This window comes from Dermochelys coriacea, chromosome 3, assembly GCF_009764565.3.
Source record: "Dermochelys coriacea isolate rDerCor1 chromosome 3, rDerCor1.pri.v4, whole genome shotgun sequence".
NCBI lineage: Eukaryota > Metazoa > Chordata > Testudines > Dermochelyidae > Dermochelys > Dermochelys coriacea.
This window is the reverse complement of record NC_050070.1, coordinates 211358189-211380791: the sequence shown is the minus strand read 5'-3', so window position 1 is coordinate 211380791 and position 22603 is coordinate 211358189. Positions and strand designations below refer to the sequence as shown.

The following is a 22603-nucleotide window of genomic DNA, read 5'->3' as shown; positions in this document are numbered from 1 at the left end:
CCTCGGAAACCAGAAAGCTGGAACAGAGACTTCCCTGGTGATGTTTCCTCCTCCGCCACAGCGCTGAGAGACTCGAGCACCCTGTCCTCTTACCGCTGTGCTCCAGGGAAGGGCTGCGAGGAGTCAAGGATTCTGCAAAGACTGGACCCGGCTGAGACCCAGCAAGTGCACTGATACTAACACACAAGGTGTTACACCTTTCCCCCCCCCCCCCCAACCACCTGCAGAGAAACAGAATATACAGACAGGGCTTCTTCCTTTTCTGGGGGAAACACAGGAAAGCAAATACAAACCCTTCCAGGGTGTTGGATACAAATCTCTGATTTCTCCCGTGTTTATGGCATGCAGTGCTGATTGCACGGTCGTCAGAATGACACAATGCTGACTTCTCCATCTACCCAAATGCTTCCCCATCTGTAAAAAACAAAATCCTGAAACCAATCCAAAAACAAAACAACCCCACCCAACAAGAGGTTATACACCAAACACACAGAAGCACCAGAGACTCCATGAAGTTCACTAGGGACTTCCCTATTGCTTTTGAGTTTGTATGGAAGGCACTCGGACACTCTCGTGGCAGGCAGCAGTATAAATCCTAAGATAGAATGTTGTCATGTGCATGACGGATGTCAATGTCTTTAAAAATTGTGACATGAAAGACCTGTTTTCTAACCACTTCTTAGCATTCCCTGAAGTGTATGTATCCGCCACAGATAGAAAACCTGTCTGAGCTGAAATCACTTTGTTGTCAGGGTGGATCCGGGGGGACCTTTTGGTTGGGCTGGATCTGGGGACACAAAGTAGGATGTTAATCAGCTCTGACCACCACCTTCTTCTTTCTTTCATTGTAGGTGCCAGAATGACATTGAGTGACACTTACACAGCCCCTCTGCCGCGCCCCCCCCCCAGCTCTCTGGCACTATTGGCTCAAGCTGAGTCCCAGGGGAAGTAAGAGATAATATAAAATTCGGATTTGGCACAGGCATGTGTCTGGCTTGGTGGATGCTTTTTGTAGGACCAGGGCTTTACTAATTTACAGGGCTTGCCCTCTAAACATACAGGGATCCATTCACCCACCAGTGAAATGCATTCACCTCTGAGTGGGAAGGTGGCATCTATCTAGGGGCAGACAGCAACCCTACACAACTGTTCCAAACAGAATGTGAAAAATACCGTATTTAACAGAATATGGGGGGAATGCTGTGTAGGTCAGTAGAACATAATCAGCCCTCTGGAATTTTTGCCAGAATACAAGAAGGAGGGGGGGAAAAAAACATATTTTTTTTCCGAAAAACCCTGAAATTCTAAATAGCTGCAAAGAATTACACAAGTTTCATGTCTAAGCATCACAAGCAATACAGTACTCGCTAATACTATTGCTTTAGCAGTGGCTATAACCAAGGTCCTGATAACCTGTGGCCACTAAAATGCCATTAGTTTTCACAGGAAACCATCCACTATTAGCTATAGTATCTTGATAACAGTCCAGTTCAGTGGCCATACTGTGCCACTGATTATTCCCCCCACCCCCCAACAGAACTCCCCACTGAAATCTATGTGGGATTTCTGCTTAAAAATTGATGGTGCCACATAGAGTTGCCAGAGCTCCAGGACTGCCCTGGTCTCCAGAAATTAAAAATTAATCTTTAATTAAAGATTGTCATGTGATGAAACCTCCAGGAATACGTCCAATCAAAACTGGCAACCCTAGTGCCACATGGTCCCACGTAACTATATTATATCTACTAAAAATGTCCCTGTCACTTTGATTAGATTTTTAGGAAGGTATTAAAGAACAATTTATCAGCAGTGCTGCTGGAGCAGAGGTAGCCGAGTTTCAGTCATTGGAGGGTCACCAGCTCACACTGACGGATGGAACCTTCTTCCAAACCTGCAACAATGCTCTAAATGGAATGCTCAGCATTGGTAAGCATGGAATCTGCCTCCTTCCCTTGCCTTTGCCTTGATGTTGAGAGCAGTGCTTAGATGTTACAAGACCCCTAAATTTCTTTCCTAGATAGTAACCCTAATGTTTATCTATTGAGCCATTCTATAACGCTTTATGGCAATGAAAAAGAGTCAAGAAAAACTGATGTGGAAACAAAAACCAACAAACTTTCAAAGCATTCCTGCTCGATCCAGCAACTTTCCATAGGAAGAAAGAAATAAAACTTTCCCTCATCCCCCATCTAAAGTCCTAAGGGCCTGATCCAAAGCCTGTTGGAGTCAATAGGAGTAGATGTTAGCCCAAGCCCTAGTTTAGAGATGCCATTCCTTCATGCACATCTTAAACTGCTATTAAGGAAAAACAAAGACAGCATAATGCATCTAGTTTGCAATACAATTATTATAACAGAAAAGTGTTCTTCAGGAAATAGCTTTAAAACAACATACAGATTTACAGACAATATACAATACAAATGAGCATTAATGCTCAGCAGGTGTCAAAAAATTGCCATATTGCCAGAACAAAGAGCAGAGAGAAACATTTGAGTTAAGAAATACAAAAACCTAATCCAAATTACACTGAATATTGTGTGTGCTGGCATTACAAATTCCACTCTTCATCCTTCAATGGAAAAACAGGCTGTCTTTGAATGTTTTTCTAACTCCATTATCACACACTGTTGTGAGTAATACAATTCACACATCAATCATTAATACTATTTTAAATTGGTATAGCAATTCAATTTTCATGCTAAAAAAAATTAGATCAAACTAACCTGCAAAAGTTGTATTCCCAGACAACAACCCTACTGTAACTGATCTAGTTTTTCATACTGTCAGGTCATCAACTGTAACTGAATTTCCATCTATCAGGCTACTGAAAATAAATAGCTGATAACATAATTGTGCTAACACTGTTTCAATATTCACCAGACAAAAGGCTGGAGATAGGGTTGGTGCCAAACATCCCCAGCTTCTCTCTTTGTGCCTTACAGGTGTCTCTGCATATCAGAGAGCTCTGACTGCAAATCTTCTCTCTCCTTCCACAGCCCCACCTTTTGATGTTTGGAGGTGGCTCTCATCCAGTCAATGTCCTGCAGTTGACTGGTCTGATGAACAGAAAGTTAATCAGCCCAGTTAGACCAATAAGAGGCTGACATTCCTGAAGCCAAGAGACATGAATGGAGGTGGACAGGTATTTGGGGAGTGGGGGAACAATAATTGGGTGGTCATGGATGAGAGAGTGCAGGCACATTGAGCTTCTCTGACTTCCCTATAATAATCACAAGTTCCCCATGCTCCCCATGTTGGAGATTCTGTTCTTATAATGGGGACTGAATGCTTCTCAGGATCCCCCCCGCACCGCCCTGCCCTGACTGCATCAGAGTGTTCAGCAGGCCTCCCCAGGGATAGAAGCTATACTTCTACTCTTGTCCATTTATATGGACATGAAATGGAACAAATTATACTGCTCCCCATCCCCCAGATGTGGTTCTGCAGGATTAGCCAGATGAACCTAACCTTTCCCCTAGCCAGTGATTCCCAAACTTTAACAACCTGTGAACCCCTTTCACTGAAATGTTAAGTCTCACAAACCCCCTCCTAAAAATGAATATTTCCAGGGATTTTCCTCCTTTACCTGAGTATAAATTATAAAAGCAGTGACCTTGGAAATACAAAATTTGTTTTTATGAAATGCTTATTACACACTATTTATTATTATTTATCATTACAGTATTTTTATTTATGAAAATGGCAATGCGCTTCCAAGATCTCACTTTCGTAGCTTGTATCACTTTGAATAAGCCTGTTATAAGACAAGGCTCCTAGGTTTCATCAAGGAGTATCAGATGTGAAACAGCATGAAGGTGTTTAAGAAGCCAACTCAAAGAGTTCCTCCTACACAAGCATTCAGATCTTGAGCAGTCCAGGCAAACAACGCATGTTACAACAAAGCTTAAACGTGTTCTTCATAATAATTTTACAAACAATACTAGCTGCCTAGTTAATTTTAAAAACAGCAAAAAATATCCACCTCCATTTCTTATAAGGAGTCTTGATGTTTAAATCTCTTCAGTGTGATATAGATATGCCTGCTTTGATCTGCTTAGCTCTTAGAAGTCCAGGAGCTCCGTGCTGCTGGCCCTGTGCTGCCCGGGGTCCCTAGGGACAGCCATGAAGGAATTTTTTTCCCAAGAACCCCCTGTAACATTTTGCAAACCCCCAGGGGTTCATGAACCCCAGTTTGGGAACCACTGCCCTAGGCTAAAGCATGGCTTCATATACATTAGCCTCATGTCCCGAGGGGGCTTTTCAAGCATGCTAAGCTAACTCGATTTAGCTACTGCAATTGAAAACCATTCTGCCCTTCCATGCAGGGCCCTTGAGTCATGTTAAAACAGTCCAGCAGTGGGTGGGTGTACCTGCCTGCTGTGAGTTTTGTGAGAGCTTAAGAATCCACAAATGTGCTGCTACACTTTGCCTTGTCTCAGGCAAGGACCCAAACCTGTGGATAGCAATGTGTTCCGGTGATGATCCTACAAGCACACGCATGGAGAAAGGACTAGCCTTTCACGACATAGCTGTCCTCCCTCCATGTCTAAGCTGTAACCTTGTGGTAGGACGAGGTGTGGGGAGCTTACCTGGTTGTTGCCTGTGCCTGTACTTGTTCCGTTGATAAGGAAAATGCTGTTGCACTACGGAAGCAGAAATATTCACTTTACTAATAATTCTCCTAAGAGAGAGAGTCTGCTCCTTTTAAAGTTGCATCTTGGAGCTGAATATACAGAGGACCGTTCAAGGAACTGGATTTCCGAGCTGAACAATGCTCTTCCTCCATTATTATTATTATTATTATTTATTATTTATTTATTTTCACATACAATCTATAGCAGGGGTGGGCAAACTTTTTGGTCTGAGGGCCGCATGGGGGTTCCAAAACTGTATAGGGGGCCAGGTAGGGAAGACAGGGTTAGGGGAGCACAATCTGCTCCCCCCCCCCATTCCTTGTCCCCTGACGGTCCCCTCCTGGGACCCCCTGCCCCTAACTACCTCCCCTGGGACCCAACCGCCCCGCTCCCTGACCCCTATCCAGCCCCCTCTTTCAGAATGCAGCCCTGCGAACATGGGCAGAGGACTCGGGAGGAGCAGGGGCAGCCGGAGAGAAGCAACGCTTTTTCCCCTTCCGAGCGCCGCTTCTCTCCAGCCGGCTGCGCAGCCGCCCAGTGCTCCTCCTGAGTCCTCTGCCCACATTCGCGGTGCTCCCGCCAGCCGCACCACCTGCCTGCTCCCTGAGGCTGCAGACAAGCCTCCCTTCCTGCTCTCCCCTGCCCCTGCAGTGCAGCCCCCTCCCCCACTGGCGGCGCGCTGAGGTTGCAGGGGAGGGGCCAGGGACTAGCCTCCCCAGCCAGGAGCTCAGGGGAAGGGCAGGACAGTCCCGTGGGCCGGCTGTGGCTGCGGGCCGTAGTTTGCCCATCGCTGATCTATAGTGTGACAACAAGATACCAGCTAGCAAAGCAATATATGGTAATTCTCCTTCACAAAGGACAAAATATAGTCACCTCTACGTTCCTGACATCACAGTTGTAGCAACAAGGTGCAGAGTAGTTGACCACCCATTGTGCAAGCGGCAAGATTTTGTGTTATAATGGGTCGGCAACCTTTCAGAAGTGGTGTGCCGATTCTTCATTTATTCACTCTAATTTAAGTTTTCGTGTGCCAGGAATACATTTTAATGTTTTTAGAAGGTCTCTTTCTATAAGTCTGTAATATAACTAAACTATTGTTGTATATAAAGTAAATAAGGCTTTTAAAATGTTTAAGCTTCATTTAAAATTAAATTAAAATGCAGATCTTTTCAGTTTAGTGTGATCCTTGCCCTTGCTTTTCCTTGCTGAGTTTTCCAATGTCTGGCACGTATTTGGATACTTTAAGCTGCACACAAGCTTCTGAGTGATCAGTTGTTCTCTGTCCCTCTTGGAGCCAGTTGACAGATTTCGTGTGTGAAATGCCTGTTCATACAGGTATGTGGATCCAAATGTTGAAAGCACTGCAAACCCAATTTTCTTCAAACAATTAAATTTCACTCGCAGGGACATCCAGCAGGTCAGAATAGAGGCCCCATGATCTCTCTCGGTAGCTTTAAGTGAACTCCGCAGATCTCCAAACTTTGATGCCCACAATTCTGAACTTTTTAACTGAATGAGCTGCATTTTGAAATGTTCAACACCCATCCACTGAAATACAGACTAATCCAAGTCACTTTAGTTAGTTGAACTTTTCAGGCTTAATTATAAAAAGCAGCATTGGGCCAAATCACTGGAAATCTTGAAATATGTCAGAAAATTCTGATTCCAGTTCTTGCATGTACATTCTAATCTCAACATCAAACGCAGTGCGCTGTTTCACGTGATGCGAAAGTGATATAAGCACCAAATCGGGACTTAAAAATATCCCAGTACAGTGGCGCTGGAACAATTTTTAAGGTAGGGGCGCAGCTCAGCACCCCCATCTGCACCCCTCTCTACCCTGGGCCAGGGCCAGTGGGCCACAGCTGGGGGCAGCAGCAGAGCCCCGGGCTGGGGGCCAGGGCCCCCCCGGGCCAGCAGCGGGCTGAGCGGGGCCGGCAGACGGAACCCCAGCTGGCAGCAGACCAGCAGCTGGTACCCCAGGCCAGCAGCGGAGCCCCCGGGACCAGTGGCCAAGACACCGACACTGTGAGCGCCACTGAAAATCAGCTTGCGTGCCGCCTTTGCGTGCCGCCTGTAATATAACTACTTTGTAACAGGCAATTTATTTTTATCCTGTAACTAAATTATGTATAACAAGTGGATTTCCCAGTTGGCTATCCTGGGCACTATTAATCAGAGGGAAATTAATTTTATATATCAAAATGAATAACAGAAGTACAGAGGGGATAATATCTGATACAAATTTGCTCAGCAGAAATTATTTTATTTTCACCTGCATTGTAAATATTTAAGGACTGAAGTATTGGCATCTAGATACTATAAGCATGGGCACATTAAAAGTCCCAAGATGGATAGAAATCCTGTTTATATTAATGTCTTCCATCAGTTTTCTACCAGCCTATATGATGTCACTGCTCTGCAAGAAATTTTTCTTGTACTTTTTCAATATTTTCCCCAACACATAAAGCAATCATCATGCTACTCATTGCATAGAGCACTGATAAATAATGGAATGAGTGGTTGTTTGGTACATTCCAGATAATCTTCAAGGCATCTGTTTCTATTCACTAAAACGTTCACTAAAATTATTTATTACTATTTATCACATCTCTCATGTAACTAATGAGTAGCTCTGTATAGGGAAAATGCCTTTTATTAATGGGATCTTGACTGATAAATGCATTGATTATCAGCTAGGAAAAGCAGTATGGAAAGTGTCTGATCTGAACAACTTCAGCTCAATTTTCCTAGCAGAAAAATGTATCTGAAAAAGCAGGAACTAATTCCGCTTTTAAAAATTTCTTTAACATATAAAATACACATAGCTATCCTAACAAAAGCCACAATGATGTCCCAATAGACTCAGAGACAGTTCAAATCAGTGCAGGATGAACAATCACTGTGGGTAAAATGGTGCTCCACTGAAGTCAATGAGAATTGTTTCAGAGTAGCAGCCCTGTTAGTCTGTATTCGCAAAAAGAAAAGGAGTACTTGTAGCACCTTAGAGACTAACAAATTTATTTGAGATAAGCTTTTGTGAGCTACAGCTCACTTCAGCCAATGAAGATGCCACAAGTACTCCTTTTCTTAATGAGAATTGTGCCACTGACTTCAGTAGGAACAGGACAGGCATAGTGAGCATTAGTGATCACACGAAATGTTAAGTCCCCAGAATAATCTCTTTATTTAATTTGATTAGATAAGACCCAAGAAAAACTGCTGCAACTGACTATTGCTGAGCTCATACTGCATTTCTCATGCTGGGTTTCTTTTCTGGATTTCTTAGTGTCTTTTGGTTTTCTTTGATTTCTCTCCTAGATGTCTAGATTTCCTTGTGTGATTTCTGGATTACTAAATTTCTGTATTTTCTGGATTTTTATTTTTGTGGGTATTTCTGTATTTCTTAGCATCTGAGTTTTCTCTTCTGCATTTCATCACAACCTTTCTTCTCTGCAGGTGCAAACCTCAAAGTAGTCAGTTCAGCCCATAGTTTAAGACGCTCCCTAGATTCCTTAAGTGAGCTGTAGCTCACGAAAGCTTATGCTCTAATAAATTTGTTAGTCTCTAAGGTGCCACAAGTCCTCCTTTTCTTTTTGCGAATACAGACTAACACGGCTGCTACTCTGAAACCTAGATTCCTTTGCTCACCCTAAAGTCCGCATTTGTGATTAACACTTTCTGCTGTCTCCGCTTAGCGAGGAGACTCTGTACGGTTACGCACAGGCCTTTGTCACCTCCTGTCTGAAGGGCAGCAATGCCCTACAGCTGGGCGTGAAGCCACCAGGAAGGCCCCAGGAGGAAGGAAAGCAGCCTCCCCTGACTTGAGCAACAAGGGCGACTGCACACGCTTCAAAGCTGTCCTGCACGCGCTGTGCTCCCTTCCCATAGACCAGTGAGTCAAATTCAAGGTTTTGGACCCAGATCCTCCAAGTTATTTAGGCGCCCAACTGCTGCTGATTTCAGAGGAATGGCGGGGGCGGGGGCGAGCCCGCTCCTGACTCCCGGGCCCCCGGGGCCTGAGCCCAGCAGCTGGAGATCCGCTGAAGCGCTGGGAGCAGGAAGGTGGTTGACGGCGGGGCAGCTCTGGCCCGGGGGGCGGCGCGGGCGGGTCCTGGCAGGATCCCTAGGCCCCGGGTACCACAGAGCCCATCCGGGAGCCAGGGGCACAGAGCGCAGCCCCGCCCCCATGAGAGCCCGGGGGCGGGCGCGGAGCCGGCCCCGCCCCTCGCCCACGGCGAGGCCCAATGAGAGCCCGGGGGCGGGGCTGACCGTGCCTCCGCCCGCACCGTCTTCCCGCGGCAAGCCGTGGAGTCACGTGGTTGAGCCGGCGCCTGCGAGAGTCGCGTGGAAGCAGCTTAACCGTCCTCTGTGCGGGGCTGGTGGGGTCCTGATGCAAGGCCCCCAAATAGGGCTGTCCTTCCCGCTGCCTGTAGCCCTCCTGCGGGCACTGTCAGGGGAGGAGGCGGGCCGTTGTTTAACCCCTTTGTCTTTCCCCGGTCGGGGGCACAGTGCGCGGCGACACACATCAGCTTCCCCCTCCCGCCGAGGGGTGTCTCCTGTCAGGCACTGGGTAGGCCACTAAGTACGGTGGCCGAGAGGGGCGGGAGCCGGGCGGGAGATGGCGGCGAGCTGGCTGTGTGGCTCTGGTGCCCTGAGAGCTGTGTGGCGAGGTGAGGCCCTCGGGCCGCGCCCTGGCGGGATGGCAGCGGCTCCCTGCCCGGCGTTACCCGCACAGGCCGCCCGAGCGCGGAGCCGGTGTCGGTGCGTGGCTCGGGGATCGGGCCCTGCCTGGGGGCTGCCCCGGCGCGTCGCTGCCCTGCGGGTTCTCGGTGTCCCGGGCCGAGCGCGGCCAGCGGCGGCCTGTCCCCAGCGGCTGCGGGGCGGATCCTGCCCGGATCCTGCTAGGGGTGCAACGGGCCTGCCGTGTACGTGACCGCGGCTGGGTGCGCTGCGCTTCGCCCGCCTGTGCCCAGCCCTGCCCGTCCCTGCCCTCCCCGCCTGTGCCCGGCCCGTCCCGTCCCAGCCCGTCCCTGCCCTGCCCGCCTGTGCCCGGCCCGTCCCTGCCCGTCCCAGCCCTGCCCTGCCCGCCTGTGCCCAGCCCTGCCCGTCCCTGCCCTGCCCGCCTGTGCCCAGCCCGTCCCAGCCCGTCCCAGCCCTGCCCTCCCCGCCTGTGCCCAGCCCGGCCCGTCCCTGCCCTGCCCGCCTGTCCCCGGCCAGTCCCTGCCCTGCCCGTCTGTGCCCAGCCCGTCCCAGCCCGTCCCAGCCCTGCCCTGCCCGCCTGTGCCCAGCCCGGCCCGTCCCTGCCCTGCCCGCCTGTACCCGGCCAGTCCCAGCCCTGCCCTCCCCGCCTGTGCCCGTCCCGTCCCAGCCCATCCCTGCCCTGCCCGCCTGTGCCCGGCCCGTCCCTGCCCTGCCCGCCTGTACCCGGCCAGTCCCAGCCCTGCCCTCCCCGCCTGTGCCCAGCCCGGCCCGTCCCTGCCCTGCCCGCCTGTCCCCGGCCAGTCCCTGCCCGTCCCTGCCCTGCCCGCCTGTGCCCAGCCCTGCCCGTCCCAGCCCGTCCCAGCCCTGCCCTGCCCGCCTGTGCCCGGCCCGTCCCAGCCCGTCCCAGCCCTGCCCTCCCCGCCTGTGCCCAGCCCGGCCCGTCCCTGCCCTGCCCGCCTGTCCCCGGCCAGTCCCTGCCCTGCCCGCCTGTGCCCAGCCCGTCCCAGCCCGTCCCAGCCCTGCCCTGCCCGCCTGTGCCCAGCCCGGCCCGTCCCTGCCCTGCCCGCCTGTACCCGGCCAGTCCCAGCCCTGCCCTCCCCGCCTGTGCCCAGCCCGGCCCGTCCCTGCCCTGCCCGCCTGTCCCCGGCCAGTCCCTGCCCGTCCCTGCCCTGCCCGCCTGTGCCCAGCCCTGCCCGTCCCTGCCCGTCCCAGCCCTGCCCTCCCCGCCTGTGCCCAGCCCGGCCCGTCCCTGCCCTGCCCGCCTGTCCCCGGCCAGTCCCAGCCCTGCCCCCCTGTGCCCAGCCCTGCCCGTCCCAGCCCGTCCCAGCCCTGCCCTGCCCTGCCCGCCTGTGCCCAGCCCTGCCCGTCCCAGCCCGTCCCAGCCCTGCCCTCCCCGCCTGTGCCCAGCCCGGCCCGTACTTGCCCTGCCCGCCTGTCCCCGGCCAGTCCCTGCCCTGCCCGCCTGTGCCCAGCCCTGCCCGTCCCAGCCCTGCCCTGCCCGCCTGTGCCCAGCCCTGCCCGTCCCAGCCCGTCCCAGCCCAGCCCGTCCCTGCCCGTCCCAGTGCCCAGCCCGTCAATGCCCGTCCCAGTGCCCAGCCCTGCCCGGCCCGTCCCTGCCCTGCTCGCCTGTGCCCGGCCCGTCCCTGCCCTGCCCGCCTGTGCCCGGCCCGTCCCAGCCCGTCCCAGCCCTGCCCTCCCCGCCTGTGCCCAGCCCGGCCCGTCCCTGCCCTGCCCGCCTGTCCCCGGCCAGTCCCTGCCCTGCCCCCCTGTGCCCAGCCCTGCCCGTCCCAGCCCTGCCCTGCCCGCCTGTGCCCAGCCCTGCCCGTCCCAGCCCAGCCCGGCCCGTCCCTGCCCGTCCCAGTGCCCAGCCCGTCAATGCCCGTCCCAGTGCCCAGCCCTGCCCGGCCCGTCCCTGCCCGCCTGTGCCTGGCCCGTCCCTGCCCTGCCCGCCTGTGCCCAGCCCTGCCCGTCCCAGCCCGTCCCAGCCCGTCCCTGCCCTGCCCGCCTGTGCCCAGCCCGGCCCGTCCCTGCCCTGCCCGCCTGTGCCCAGCCCGGCCCGTCCCTGCCCTGCCCGCCTGTGCCCAGCCCTGCCCGTCCCAGCCCGGCCCTGCCCGCCTGTGCCCGGCCCGTCCCAGCCCGTCCCAGCCCTGCCCGCCTGTCCCCGGCCAGTCCCTGCCCTCCCCGCCTGTGCCCAGCCCTGCCCGTCCCAGCCCTGCCCTCCCCGCCTGTGCCCGGCCCGTCCCGTCCCAGCCCGTCCCTGCCCTGCCCGCCTGTGCCCGGCCCGTCCCTGCCCGTCCCAGCCCTGCCCTGCCCGCCTGTGCCCAGCCCGGCCCGTCCCTGCCCTGCCCGCCTGTCCCCGGCCCGTCCCTGCCCTGCCCGCCTGTGCCCAGCCCGGCCCGTCCCTGCCCTGCCCGCCTGTCCCCGGCCAGTCCCTGCCCGTCCCTGCCCTGCCCGCCTGTGCCCAGCCCTGCCCGTCCCAGCCCGTCCCAGCCCTGCCCTGCCCGCCTGTGCCCGGCCCGTCCCAGCCCGTCCCAGCCCTGCCCTCCCCGCCTGTGCCCAGCCCGGCCCGTCCCTGCCCTGCCCGCCTGTCCCCGGCCAGTCCCTGCCCTGCCCGCCTGTGCCCAGCCCGTCCCAGCCCGTCCCAGCCCTGCCCTGCCCGCCTGTGCCCAGCCCGGCCCGTCCCTGCCCTGCCCGCCTGTCCCCGGCCAGTCCCTGCCCGTCCCAGCCCTGCCCTGCCCGCCTGTGCCCGGCCCTCCCCGCCTGTGCCCAGCCCGGCCCGTCCCTGCCCTGCCCGCCTGTCCCCGGCCAGTCCCTGCCCATCCCAGCCTGTGCCCAGCCCTGCCCGTCCCAGCCCGGCCCGTCCCAGCCCAGCCCGGCCCGTCCCTGCCCGTCCCAGCCCTGCCCTGCCTGCCTGTGCCCAGCCCTGCCCGGCCCGTCCCTGCCCGCCTGTGCCCGGCCCGTCAATGCCCGTCCCAGTGCCCAGCCCTGCCCGTCCCAGCCCTGCCCGTCCCTGCCCGCCTGTGCCCATCCCAGCCCTGCCCGTCCCTGCCCGCCTGTGCCCGGCCCGTCCCTGCCCGCCTGTGCCCAGCCCGGCCCAGCCCTGCCCGCCTGTGCCCAGCCCGCCTGTGCCCAGCCCAGCCCTGCCCGTCCCAGCGCCCCAGCCCACCCCTGCCCGTCCCAGTGCCCAGCCCTGCCCGCCTGTACCCAGCCCTGCCCTGCCCGCCTGTGCCCTGCCCGCCAGTGCCCGGCCCAGCCCTGCCCGCCTGTGCCCTGCCCGCCAGTGCCCGGCCCAGCCCTGCCCGCCAGTGCCCAGCCCTGCCCTGCCCACCAGTGCCCAGCCCAGCCCTGCATGCCGTGCCCGCCTTTGCCCAGCCCTGCATGCCTGTGCCCGCCTGTGCCCAGCCCTGCCCGCCTGTGCCCAGCCCTGCCCTGCCCGCCCCAGTGCCCCTGCCCTGCCCGCCTGTGCCCAGCCCTGCCCTGCCCGTCCCAGCACCCCAGCCCTGCCCTGCCCGTCCCAGCACCCCAGCCCTGCCCTGCCTGCCTGTGCCCAGCCCTGCCCTGCCCTTCCCATTCCTGCCCGCCTGTGCCCAGCCCTGCCCGTCCCTGCCCATCCCAGCCCTGCCTGCCTGTGCCTAGCCCTGTCCGCCTGTGCCTGCCTGTGCCCTGCCCTGCCCGCCTGTGCCCAGCCCTGCCCTGCCTGCCCCAGTGCCCCAGCCCAGCCCTGCCCTCCTGTGCCCAGCCCTGCCCTGCCCTCCTGTGCCCAGCCGTGCCCGTCTCAGTGCCACAGCCCTGCCCTGCCCTTCCCATCCCTGCCCGCCTGTGCCCAGCCCTGCCCGTCCCTGCCCATCCCAGCCCTGCTCACCTGTGCCTAGCCCTGTCCGCCTGTGCCCGCCTGTGCCCAGCCCTGCCCGCCTGTGCCCAGCCCTGCCCGTCCCAGTGCCCCAGGCCAGCCCTGCCCGCCCCTGTGCCCAGCCCTGCCCTGCCCGCCCCTGTGCCCAGCCCTGCCCTGCCCGCCCCTGTGCCCAGCCCTGGCGTGCCCTCCTGTGCCCAGCCCTGCCCTGCCCTCCTGTGCCCAGCCCTGCCCGTCCCAGTCCCCCAGCCCTGCCCTTCCCATCTCTGCCCGCCTGTGCCCAGCCCTGCCCGTCCCTGCCCATCCCAGCCCTGCCCGCCTGTGCCTAGCCCTGTCCGCCTGTGCCCGCCTGTGCCCTGCCCTGCCCGCCTGTGCCCAGCCCTGCCCGCCTGTGCCCAGCCCTGCCCGTCCCAGTGCCCCAGCCCAGCCCTGCCCATCCCAGTGCCCCAGCCCAGCCCTGCCCGCCTGTGCCCAGCCCTGCCCGTCCCAGTGCCCAGCCCAGCCCTGCCCTGCCCGTCCCAGTGCCCAGCCCTGCCCTGCCCGCCTGTGCCCAGCCCTGCCCTGCCCGCCTGTGCCCAGCCCGCCAGTGCCTGGCCCAGCCCTGCCCGCCAGTGCCCGGCCCTGCCCTGCCCACCTGTGCCCCAGCCCTGCATGCCTGTGCCCGCCTTTGCCCAGCCCTGCATGCCTGTGTCCGCCTGTGCCCAGCCCTGCCCTGCCCGCCTGTGCCCAACCCTGCCCTGCCCTCCTGTGCCCAGCCCTGCCCGTCCCAGTGCCCCAGCCCTGCCCTGCCCTTCCCATCCCTGCCCGCCTGTGCCCAGCCCTGCCCGTCCCTGCCCATCCCAGCCCTGCCCGCCTGTGCCTAGCCCTGTCCGCCTGTCCCTGCCTGTGCCCTGCCCTGCCCACCTGTGCCCAGCCCTGCCCTGCCCGCCTGTGCCCAGCCCTGCCCTGCCCGCCCCAGTGCCCCTGCCCTGCCCGCCTGTGCCCAGCCCTGCCCTGCCCTCCTGTGCCCAGCCTTGCCCTCCTGTGCCCAGCCCTGCCCGCCCCAGTGCCCCAGCCAAACCCTGCCCGCCCCAGTGCCCAGCCCAGCCCTGCCCGTCCCAGTGCCCAGCCCTGCCCTGCCCGCCTGTGCCCAGCCCGCCAGTGCCCGGCCCAGCCCTGCCCACCAGTGCCCAGCCCTGCCCTTCCCTGCTCACCTGTGCCCCAGCCCTGCCCGCCTGTGCCCAGCCCTGCATGCCTGTGCCCGCCTGTGCCCAGCCCTGTCCGCCTGTGCCCAGCCCTGTCTGCCAGTGCCCTCCTGTGCCCTGCCCTGCCCTCCTGTGCCCTGCCCTGCCCGCCCCAGTGCCCCAGCCCTGCCCTGCCCGCCCCAGTGCCCCAGCCCTGCCCTGCCCGCCCCAGTGCCCCAGCCCTGCCCTGCCCACCTGTGCCCAGCCCTGCCCTGCCCGCCCCAGTGCCCCAGCCCTGCCCTGCCCTCCTGTGCCCAGCCCTGCCCTGCCCTCCTGTGCCCAGCCCTGCCCATCCCATTGCCCCAGCCCTGCCCTGCTCTTCCCATCCCTGCCCTGCTCTTCCCATCCCTGCCCGCCTGTGCCTAGCCCTGCCCGCCTGTGCCCAGCCCTGCCCGCCTGTGCCCAGCCCTGCCCTGCCTGCCCCAGTGCCCCAGCCCTGCCCGCCTGTGCCCAGCCCTGCCCTGCCTGCCCCAGTGCCCCAGCCCTGCCCGCCTGTGCCCAGCCCTGCCCGCCTGTGCCCAGCCCTGCCCGTCCCAGTGCCCAGCCCTGCCCTGCCCGTCCCAGTGCCCAGCCCTGCCCTGCCCGCCTGTGCCCTGCCCGCCAGTGCCCGGCCCAGCCCTGCCCGCCAGTGCCCGGCCCAGCCCTGCCCGCCTGTGCCCGGCCCAGCCCTGCCCTGCCCACCAGTGCCCTGCCCTGCCCTTCCCTGCCCACCTGTGCCCCAGCCCTGCATGCCTGTGCCCGCCTTTGCCCAGCCCTGCATGCCTGTGCCCACCTTTGCCCAGCCCTGCATGCCTGTGCCCGCCTGTGCCCAGCCCTGTCCGCCTGTGCCCAGCCCTGTCCGCCAGTGCCAGCCTGTGCCCTGCCCTGCCTGCCTGTGCCCAGCCCTGCCCTGCCTGCCTGTGCCCAGCCCTGCCCTGCCCGCCCCAGTGCCCCTGCCCTGCCCGTCCCAGCACCCCAGCCCTGCCCTGCCCGCCTGTGCCCAGCCCTGCCCTGCCCGCCTGTGCCCAGCCCTGCCCTTCCCTTCCCATCCCTGCCCGCCTGTGCCCAGCCCTGCCCGTCCCTGCCCTTCCCAGCCCTGCCCGCCTGTGCCTAGCCCTGCCCGCCTGTGCCGGCCTGTGCCCTGCCCAGCCCTGCCCGCCTGTGCCCAGCCCTGCCAGCCTGTGCCCAGCCCAGCCCTGCCCTCCTGTGCCCAGCCCTGCCCGTCCCAGTGCCCCAGCCCTGCCCTGCCCGTCCTAGTGCATCTGCCCTCCCTTGCCCACCTGTGCCCGTCCCAGTGCCCCTGCCCGTCCTAGTGCCCCAGCCCTGCCCTAGTGCCCCTGCCCTCCCTTGCTCGCCTTTGCCCAGCCCTGCATGCCTGTGCCCGCCTGTGCCCAGTCCTGTCCGCCTGTGCCCAGCCCTGTCCGCCTGTGCCTGCCTGTGCCCTGCCCGCCTGTGCCCAGCCCTGCCCTGCCCGCCTGTGCCCAGCCCTGCCCTGCCCGCCCCAGTGCCCTTGCCCTGCCCTGCCCGCCTGTGCCCAGCCCTGCCCTGCCCGTCCCAGCACCCCAGCCCTGCCCTGCCCGCCTGTTCCCAGCCCTGCCCTGCCCGCCTGTTCCCAGCCCTGCCCTGCCCGCCTGTGCCCAGCCCTGCCCTGCCCTTCCCATCCCTGCCCGCCTGTGCCCAGCCCTGCCCGTCCCTGCCCATCCCAGCCCTGCCCGTCCCTGCCCATCCCAGCCCTGCCCGCCTGTGCCCAGCCCTGCCCTGCCTGCCCCAGTGCCCCAGCCCTGCCCTGCCAGCCTGTGCCCAGCCCTGCCAGCCTGTGCCCAGCCCTGCCCTGCCCTCCTGTGCCCCAGCCCTGCCCAGCCCTTCCCATCCCTGCCCGCCTGTGCCCAGCCCTGCCCGTCCCTGCCCATCCCAGCCCTGCCCGCCTGTGCCTAGCCCTGTCTGCCTGTGCCTGCCTGTGCCCTGCCCTGCCCGCCTGTGCCCAGCCCTGCCCTGCCCGCCTGTGCCCAGCCCTGCCCTGCCCGCCTGTGCCCAGCCCTGCCCTGCCCGCCTGTGCCCAGCCCTGCCCGTCCCAGTGCCCAGCCCAGCCCTGCCCTGCCCGTCCCAGTGCCCAGCCCTGCCCTGCCCGTCCCAGTGCCCAGCCCTGCCCTGCCCGCCTGTGCCCAGCCCTGCCCTGCCCGCCTGTGCCCAGCCTGCCAGTGCCCGGCCCAGCCCTGCCCGCCAGTGCCCAGCCCAGCCCTGCCCTGCCCACCAGTGCCCAGCCCTGCCCTTCCCTGCCCACCTATGCCCCAGCCCTGCATGCCTGTGCCCGCCTTTGCCCAGCCCTGCATGCCTGTGCCCGCCTTTGCCCAGCCCTGCATGCCTGTGCCCGCCTGTGCCCAGCCCTGTCCGCCTGTGCCCGCCTGTGCCCAGCCCTGTCCGCCTGTGCCCAGCCCTGCCCTCCTGTGCCCTGCCCTGCCTGCCTGTGCCCAGCCCTGCCCTGCCTGCCTGTGCCCTGCCCGCCCCAGCACCCCAGCCCTGCCCTGCCCGTCCCAGCACCCCAGTCCTGCCCTGCCCGCCTGTGCCCAGCCCTGCCCTGCCTGCCTGTGCCCAGCCCTGCCCTTCTCAGCCCTGCCCGTCCCTGCCCTTCCCAGCCCTGCCTGCTTGTGCCTAGCCCTGCCCGCCTGTGCCCGCCTGTGCCCTGCCCTGCCCGCCTGTGCCCAGCCCTGCCCTCCTGTGCCCAGCCCTGCCCCGCCCTCCTGTGCCCAGCCCTGCCCCGCCCTCCTGTGCCCAGCCCTGCCCGTCCCAGTGCCCCAGCCCTGCCCTGCCCGTCCTAGTGCGTCTGCCCTCCCTTGCCCACCTGTGCCCGTCCCAGTGCCCCTGCCCGTCCTAGTGCCCCAGCCCTGCCCTAGTGCCCCTGCCCTCCCTTGCCCGCCTGTGCCCTGCCCACCTGTGCCCAGCCCTGCCCTGCCCGCCTGTGCCCAGCCCTGCCCTGCCCTGCCCGCCTGTGCCCAGCCCTGCCCAGCCCAGCCCTGCCCGCCTGTGCCCAGCCCTGCCCGCCTGTGCCCAGCCCAGCCCTGCCCGCCTGTGCCCAGCCCAGCCCTGCCCTGCCCTGCCCTGCTCGCCTGTGCCCAGCCCAGCCCCGTCCCAGTGCCCCAGCCCTGCCCTAGTGCCCCTGCCCTCCCTTGCCCACCTGTGCCCAGCCCTGTCCTGCCCGTCCCAGTGCCCCAGCCCTGCCCTAGTGCCCCTGCCCTCCCTTGCTCGCCTGTGCCCTGCCCTGCCCATCCCAGCGCCCCAGCCCTGCCCTGCCCGTCCCAGCACTCCAGCCCTGCCTGTCTGTGCCCCAGCCCTGCCTGCCTGTGCCCCAGCCCTGCCTTGCCCGTCCTAGTGCCCCAGCCTTGCCTGCTTGTGCTCCAGCCCCGCCCTGCCTGTCCTAGTGCCCACCTGTCCTGTTCCCCCACCCTGCCCGCCCTAGTGCCTCCGCCCTGCCTGCCTGCCTTGCCCGTCCTAGTGCCCCAGCCCTGCCCGCCTGTTCACCCGTCCTGCTCGCCTGCCATGCCTGCCTGCCCTGCCCGCCTGTCCTGCGCCCCAGCCCTGCCCACCTTAGTGCCCCTGCACTGCCCGCCTGCCCTAGTACCCCAGTTCTGCCCTGCCCGTCCTAGTGCCCTCCCGCACTAGTGCCCCAGCCCTCCCCTGACCATCCTAGTGCCCTCCTGCCCTAATGCCCCAGCCCTGCCCGCCTGTGCCCCAGCCCTGCCCCCCAGCTCTGTTCTTCTGCCCATCTGCCCCCCAACCCTGCCTGTGTGTGCCCCAGCCTGCCCCAGCACAGTGCCAGCCCTGCGCCCCAGTCCTGCCCGTGTGTGCCCCAGTCCTGCCCGCGTGCGCCCCAGCCCTGCGCCCCAGCGGTGCCTGCCTGTGCCTCAATGCTTCACCCCAGCACAGTGCCTCCCTGTGCCACAGCAGTGCCCACCTATGCCCCAGCACTGCGCCCACAGTGTGCCTGCACTGTCCACCTGCGGCCCAGTACTGTGCCCACCTGTATTCCAGCTTAGTTGGTGTGCACTCCAGAGTTCTTCCAGACTTGCACTGTTTGAGTAACCGACATAGAGAAGTGCCCGCCACTGTTTTAATTCGGTCCTGTGTTTTTACCTGTTTTCTCAACCTTTCATTACTGGGGCTGAAATCTTTGAGTCCTGATGCTGGAAGTAATCCATACAGGTGGAGCCCTATTGACTGCTATGGCACGCTGTACATGTGCACCCTGCCTTGAAGGATCAGCTCCTTAGCCTTCATCCGTGTTTCATTACGAGTGGCTGAGGAGACATCTTCTCTACTTGGAAAAAAATCTGATTTTTTTTTTCTATGAATTTGACTCTTGCATCTTAACCTTTGAAACTTCAAATTTAGGCACGAAGGAATCCTTTAAAAGAACAGTGACCCAGAACCTGCAGTGAATTCCATGTGGGCAAAAGGGTCCGCCTGCACTGATCTCAGTAGAGGATCAAGGCCTTGGCTAATCCTGAAAGGAAATTGGTGTGATATGCTAGTTACTATAGTCTAAGGCCTGGTGTACACTACAGCATTAGGTCGACATAAGGCAGCTGCTTTAGTGTGGGGACAAAGACAAAAATGTCTTCACCCAGAGAAGATTGTGAGGAAGAGAAAGTAGAAACATAGGCATAGTTTGACTGCTATATTTGGGGGGGCAAAGCATGGGCACACATGAGCACGCGCACACACACACACACACCCACCCACATGTGCACGCTGAAGCCTGTTCCCTTGGCTCCCCCACTGCAACTTGAGACCATTACTCCTTGTTCTGTCATTTGCTACCACTGAGAACAGTCTAGATCCATCCTCTTTGGAACCCCCTTTCAGGTAGTTGAAAGCTGCTATCAAATCCCCCCTCATTCTTCTCTTCTGCAGACTAAACAATCCCAGTTCCCTCAGCCTCTCCTCATAAGTCATGTGTTCCAGTCCCCTAATCATTTTTGTTTCCCTCTGCCGGACTCTTTCCAATTTTTCCACGTCCTTCTTGTAGTGTGGGGCCCAAAACTGGACACAATACCCCAGGTGGGGCTTCACCAACGCCAAATAGAGGGAAATGATCACATCCCACAATCTGCTGGCAGTGCTCCTACTTATACAATCCAAAGTGCTGTTAGCCTTCTTCGTAACAAGGACGCACTGTTGACTCATATCCAGCTTCTCTTCCACTTTAACCCCTAGGTCCTTTTCTGCAGAACTTCTGCCAAGCCATTTGGTCCCTAGTCTGTAGCAGTGCCTGGGATTCTTCCATCCTGGGTGCAGAACTCTGCACTTGTCCTTGTTGAACCTCATCAGATTTCTTTTGGCCCAATCCTCTAATTTGTATCTACTTAGTATCTTAAAGGAATGCTTGTTAACATTCTTTACTTCGATTTTTATCTAGAGTTCTACTACATGAAAGTTAATACATGTACATTTTGTGGGGAAAAGGTTGCACCTTTTGCATAGGAATAAGTACTGCCAGACACTGAGACTAAGGCTATGCCTATGCTACCACCTATGTCGGGATAATTTACATCGCTCAGGGGTGTGAATAAGCCACCTCCCTGGGCAACATAAGTTACACCAACCCAAGCACCGGTGTGGATAGCCCTTTGTCAGCAGGAGAGCTTCTCCCACTGACATAGCTGCTGCTGCTCATTGGGGATGGATTAATTAAATTGACGGGAGAGCTCTCTCCCGTCAGCTTAAAGCAGCTACACTAGAGACCTTACAGCAGCACAGCTGCATAGGTGCAGGTGCACTGCTGAAAGCTCTCTAGAGTAGCCCTAGCCTTAGTCCCAGTGAATTCTAAAAGCCAAATAAAGAGGGGAAACACCCAAGAAAGCATTATCAAAGCTATTTTTAAACAGTGTTAGGTTTGTTGTTGTTCTTTGAAAGGGAGGGCCTTGAGGGGAGGCTCCAGCACACCTTTCTCTCTGGTGTCCCGGTTTGGACTCGGAAAGCTGGGCAGCCAGTGGGTACTTTCCTGCCTTTCTGAGAGTGCTTCCTCCCCCTCTTCAAAGGCAAAATAAAGTTTTCAACTAGTTTGGCTACAGCCATAGTCCTTCGGAAGCTTCCAACAAAATGAAACAAGACTGTTAGTGAATTGCTGCTCTTTCTTCCTCAGAACTGTGTAAAATAAAGTAATGCCAATCCTGTAGCGAAGCTGGAAATGGTCTCAAATCCATCAGGGGACTTGCAATCAGGCCAATTGTGTTTCCTTCGTTGGGGCAAACCTCTCCCCTCATCTGGTCACGCTGGGTTGCTCATCCATTTGTAGGAACAGACCTCTTCCCTAGAGGTGGTCTGGGAAGGCTGAAAGGCTTCAGCTGTTTCCTAGATCTGCTGATTAACGCTTGCCTCCTTATTGTGGAGCTTCAGGGCTTTCTGACCTGGCCATCCTACTGTCCCCTGGAGGGCCCACACAGGTGGTGTACCCTGTAACATGCTTGTGTTTTAAATTTGCATTTCCTAAGGAGAAGGCAAATTGCTCAAGTTTCATCATAAAAATTCACATTCTTAATTAAAAGGAAGAGTTTGTACCATTGGGTTTCAAAGCTTCACATTCATTGAGCACTTGTGACTTTCTGGAGGGTATGAGATGATGTAAAAAACTGCAAGTTATTGTGAAATAACTGCACAGTTGTGGATAACTGCACTGGGCGTTACTTTGGGACTTTTGTGCTTAGTGTATTCTTTGTGTTCAAAACATAACAGTTTGCATCTTGGTTTCTGTGCAGATGAAATATGGTAGATATTTTCAAAATAACTATCTTGGAATTTGATCCGTACATCTGAGATTTCCACGTACATTAACTTCTTGAACATTGGAGTTATTTCAGACTGGAGCTTTCCATTCGGATCCCTGGAATAACACCTAGCCAATTTTAACTAAGCAATAAAAATCTTGATAGCTCTTTGAAAAATAAATCTTACCAATGGCGATCATGCTGCTTAAACCAGCTTCATGCAGTCTTCTTACAAGGACAGACTTTGTTAAGAATGGTTTTCTGTATTTAATTTGTGTAAAAAATAATTACAGCAGCAGAGGGGATTATTAAACGGCTGCTGACTGTAAAAATTAATTAGTGCTCAGATTCTGCAGAACACCACATTCCATAGTGAAATAAATTTCCTGAATGTTGAGTACATTTGCTCTCAAGAATATATTGAGATGCTAGTTAGAATGGAAAGGGATTTACAGCCTGCAGACATTACATTGTCCTTATGACCAAATTCCTGGATCCTAAGTATTAAACAGATGTATTGTTAAAGTAAAGGCAGATATTACATAGCTCAGGGATTCTCAACCTTTTTCTTTCTGAAGGTCCTGCAACATGCTATAAAAATTCCACAGCCCACCTGTCCCACAACAACTGTTCTTCTGCATATCCAGTACATTAAAAGCCAGGGCTAACATTAAGAGGTAGCAAGCAGGGCACGGCCTGCGCCCCACACCATGAGCTGGGGCCCGCAAAACTACGTTGCTTGGGCTTTGGCTTTAGCCCCGAGTGGCAGGGCTTGGGCTTTGGCTTTCTGCCCTGGGCCCTAGCAAGTTTAATTCTGACCCTGCTCTCTGGTGTATTTGGCGGACCCCCTGAAATCTGCTTATGGCCCCCTGTAGGGGCACTGGACCCCTGGTTGAGAGCGGCTGCCTACCTTACAAAGAAGTGGGGTGTGGAGGTACAACAGCCTTTCACCAGAAAGACAGCTTGTGTTACAAAGCGGATTCTTGTGGATGTCACTTTGCATAAATAATAGTTATTTTCTGTATGTTTTCCCTTATCCAGATCAGAATATTTTTATTCATCTTTAATTTTACTCATGTTTGTATATATCTCGAGACTAGATTTTCAGCCACTGCTATTACTTTGGGGGGAGAAAAATTGAGTAGCAATGCTTTTATTAAGTACATTTTTAGCCTGGAATGCTTTTTCTACTGAGGAATCATGGTGCATGAGGGCTTGTCTTCACTGCATTGTTAGCCTGACCCATAAAAGATTTTCCCATAACCTGATTCCCGTCCACACATAAAAGTCTGTAGCTCAAGTTAAGTGATGCTTTAAGCTCGAGTTAGCTGGCTTATAAGGGAGTATGGGTTGAAGCGGAAGTGCTGCTGACACTGAAGTTTACAGTGCACTGCGGATGCGGCAACTTGAGTTACCCTCAGCGTTTGTATTAGCAGCTGATGAATTGTATGT

The 22603-nt window shown here is 58.4% G+C and overlaps 1 protein-coding gene across 3 annotated transcripts in view; it reads left to right on the top strand.

Moving 5' to 3' along the window:
- The first annotated feature begins 1778 nt into the window (after nucleotides 1-1778).
- MRPS5 (mitochondrial ribosomal protein S5) overlaps nucleotides 1779-22603 on the top strand; it is a 107923-nt gene continuing 87098 nt past the window's right edge. The window contains exon 1 of one of the 3 annotated variants that reach the window (XM_043512212.1): nucleotides 1779-1926. In XM_043512212.1, coding sequence (XP_043368147.1) covers nucleotides 1914-1926 — 13 coding nt within the window. In that variant the 5' untranslated portion in view covers nucleotides 1779-1913. Of the gene's footprint in view, nucleotides 1927-8927; nucleotides 9308-22603 lie in introns of those variants that run through there. The other 2 variants (XM_038397820.2, XM_043512213.1) reach the window with 2 other exon arrangements.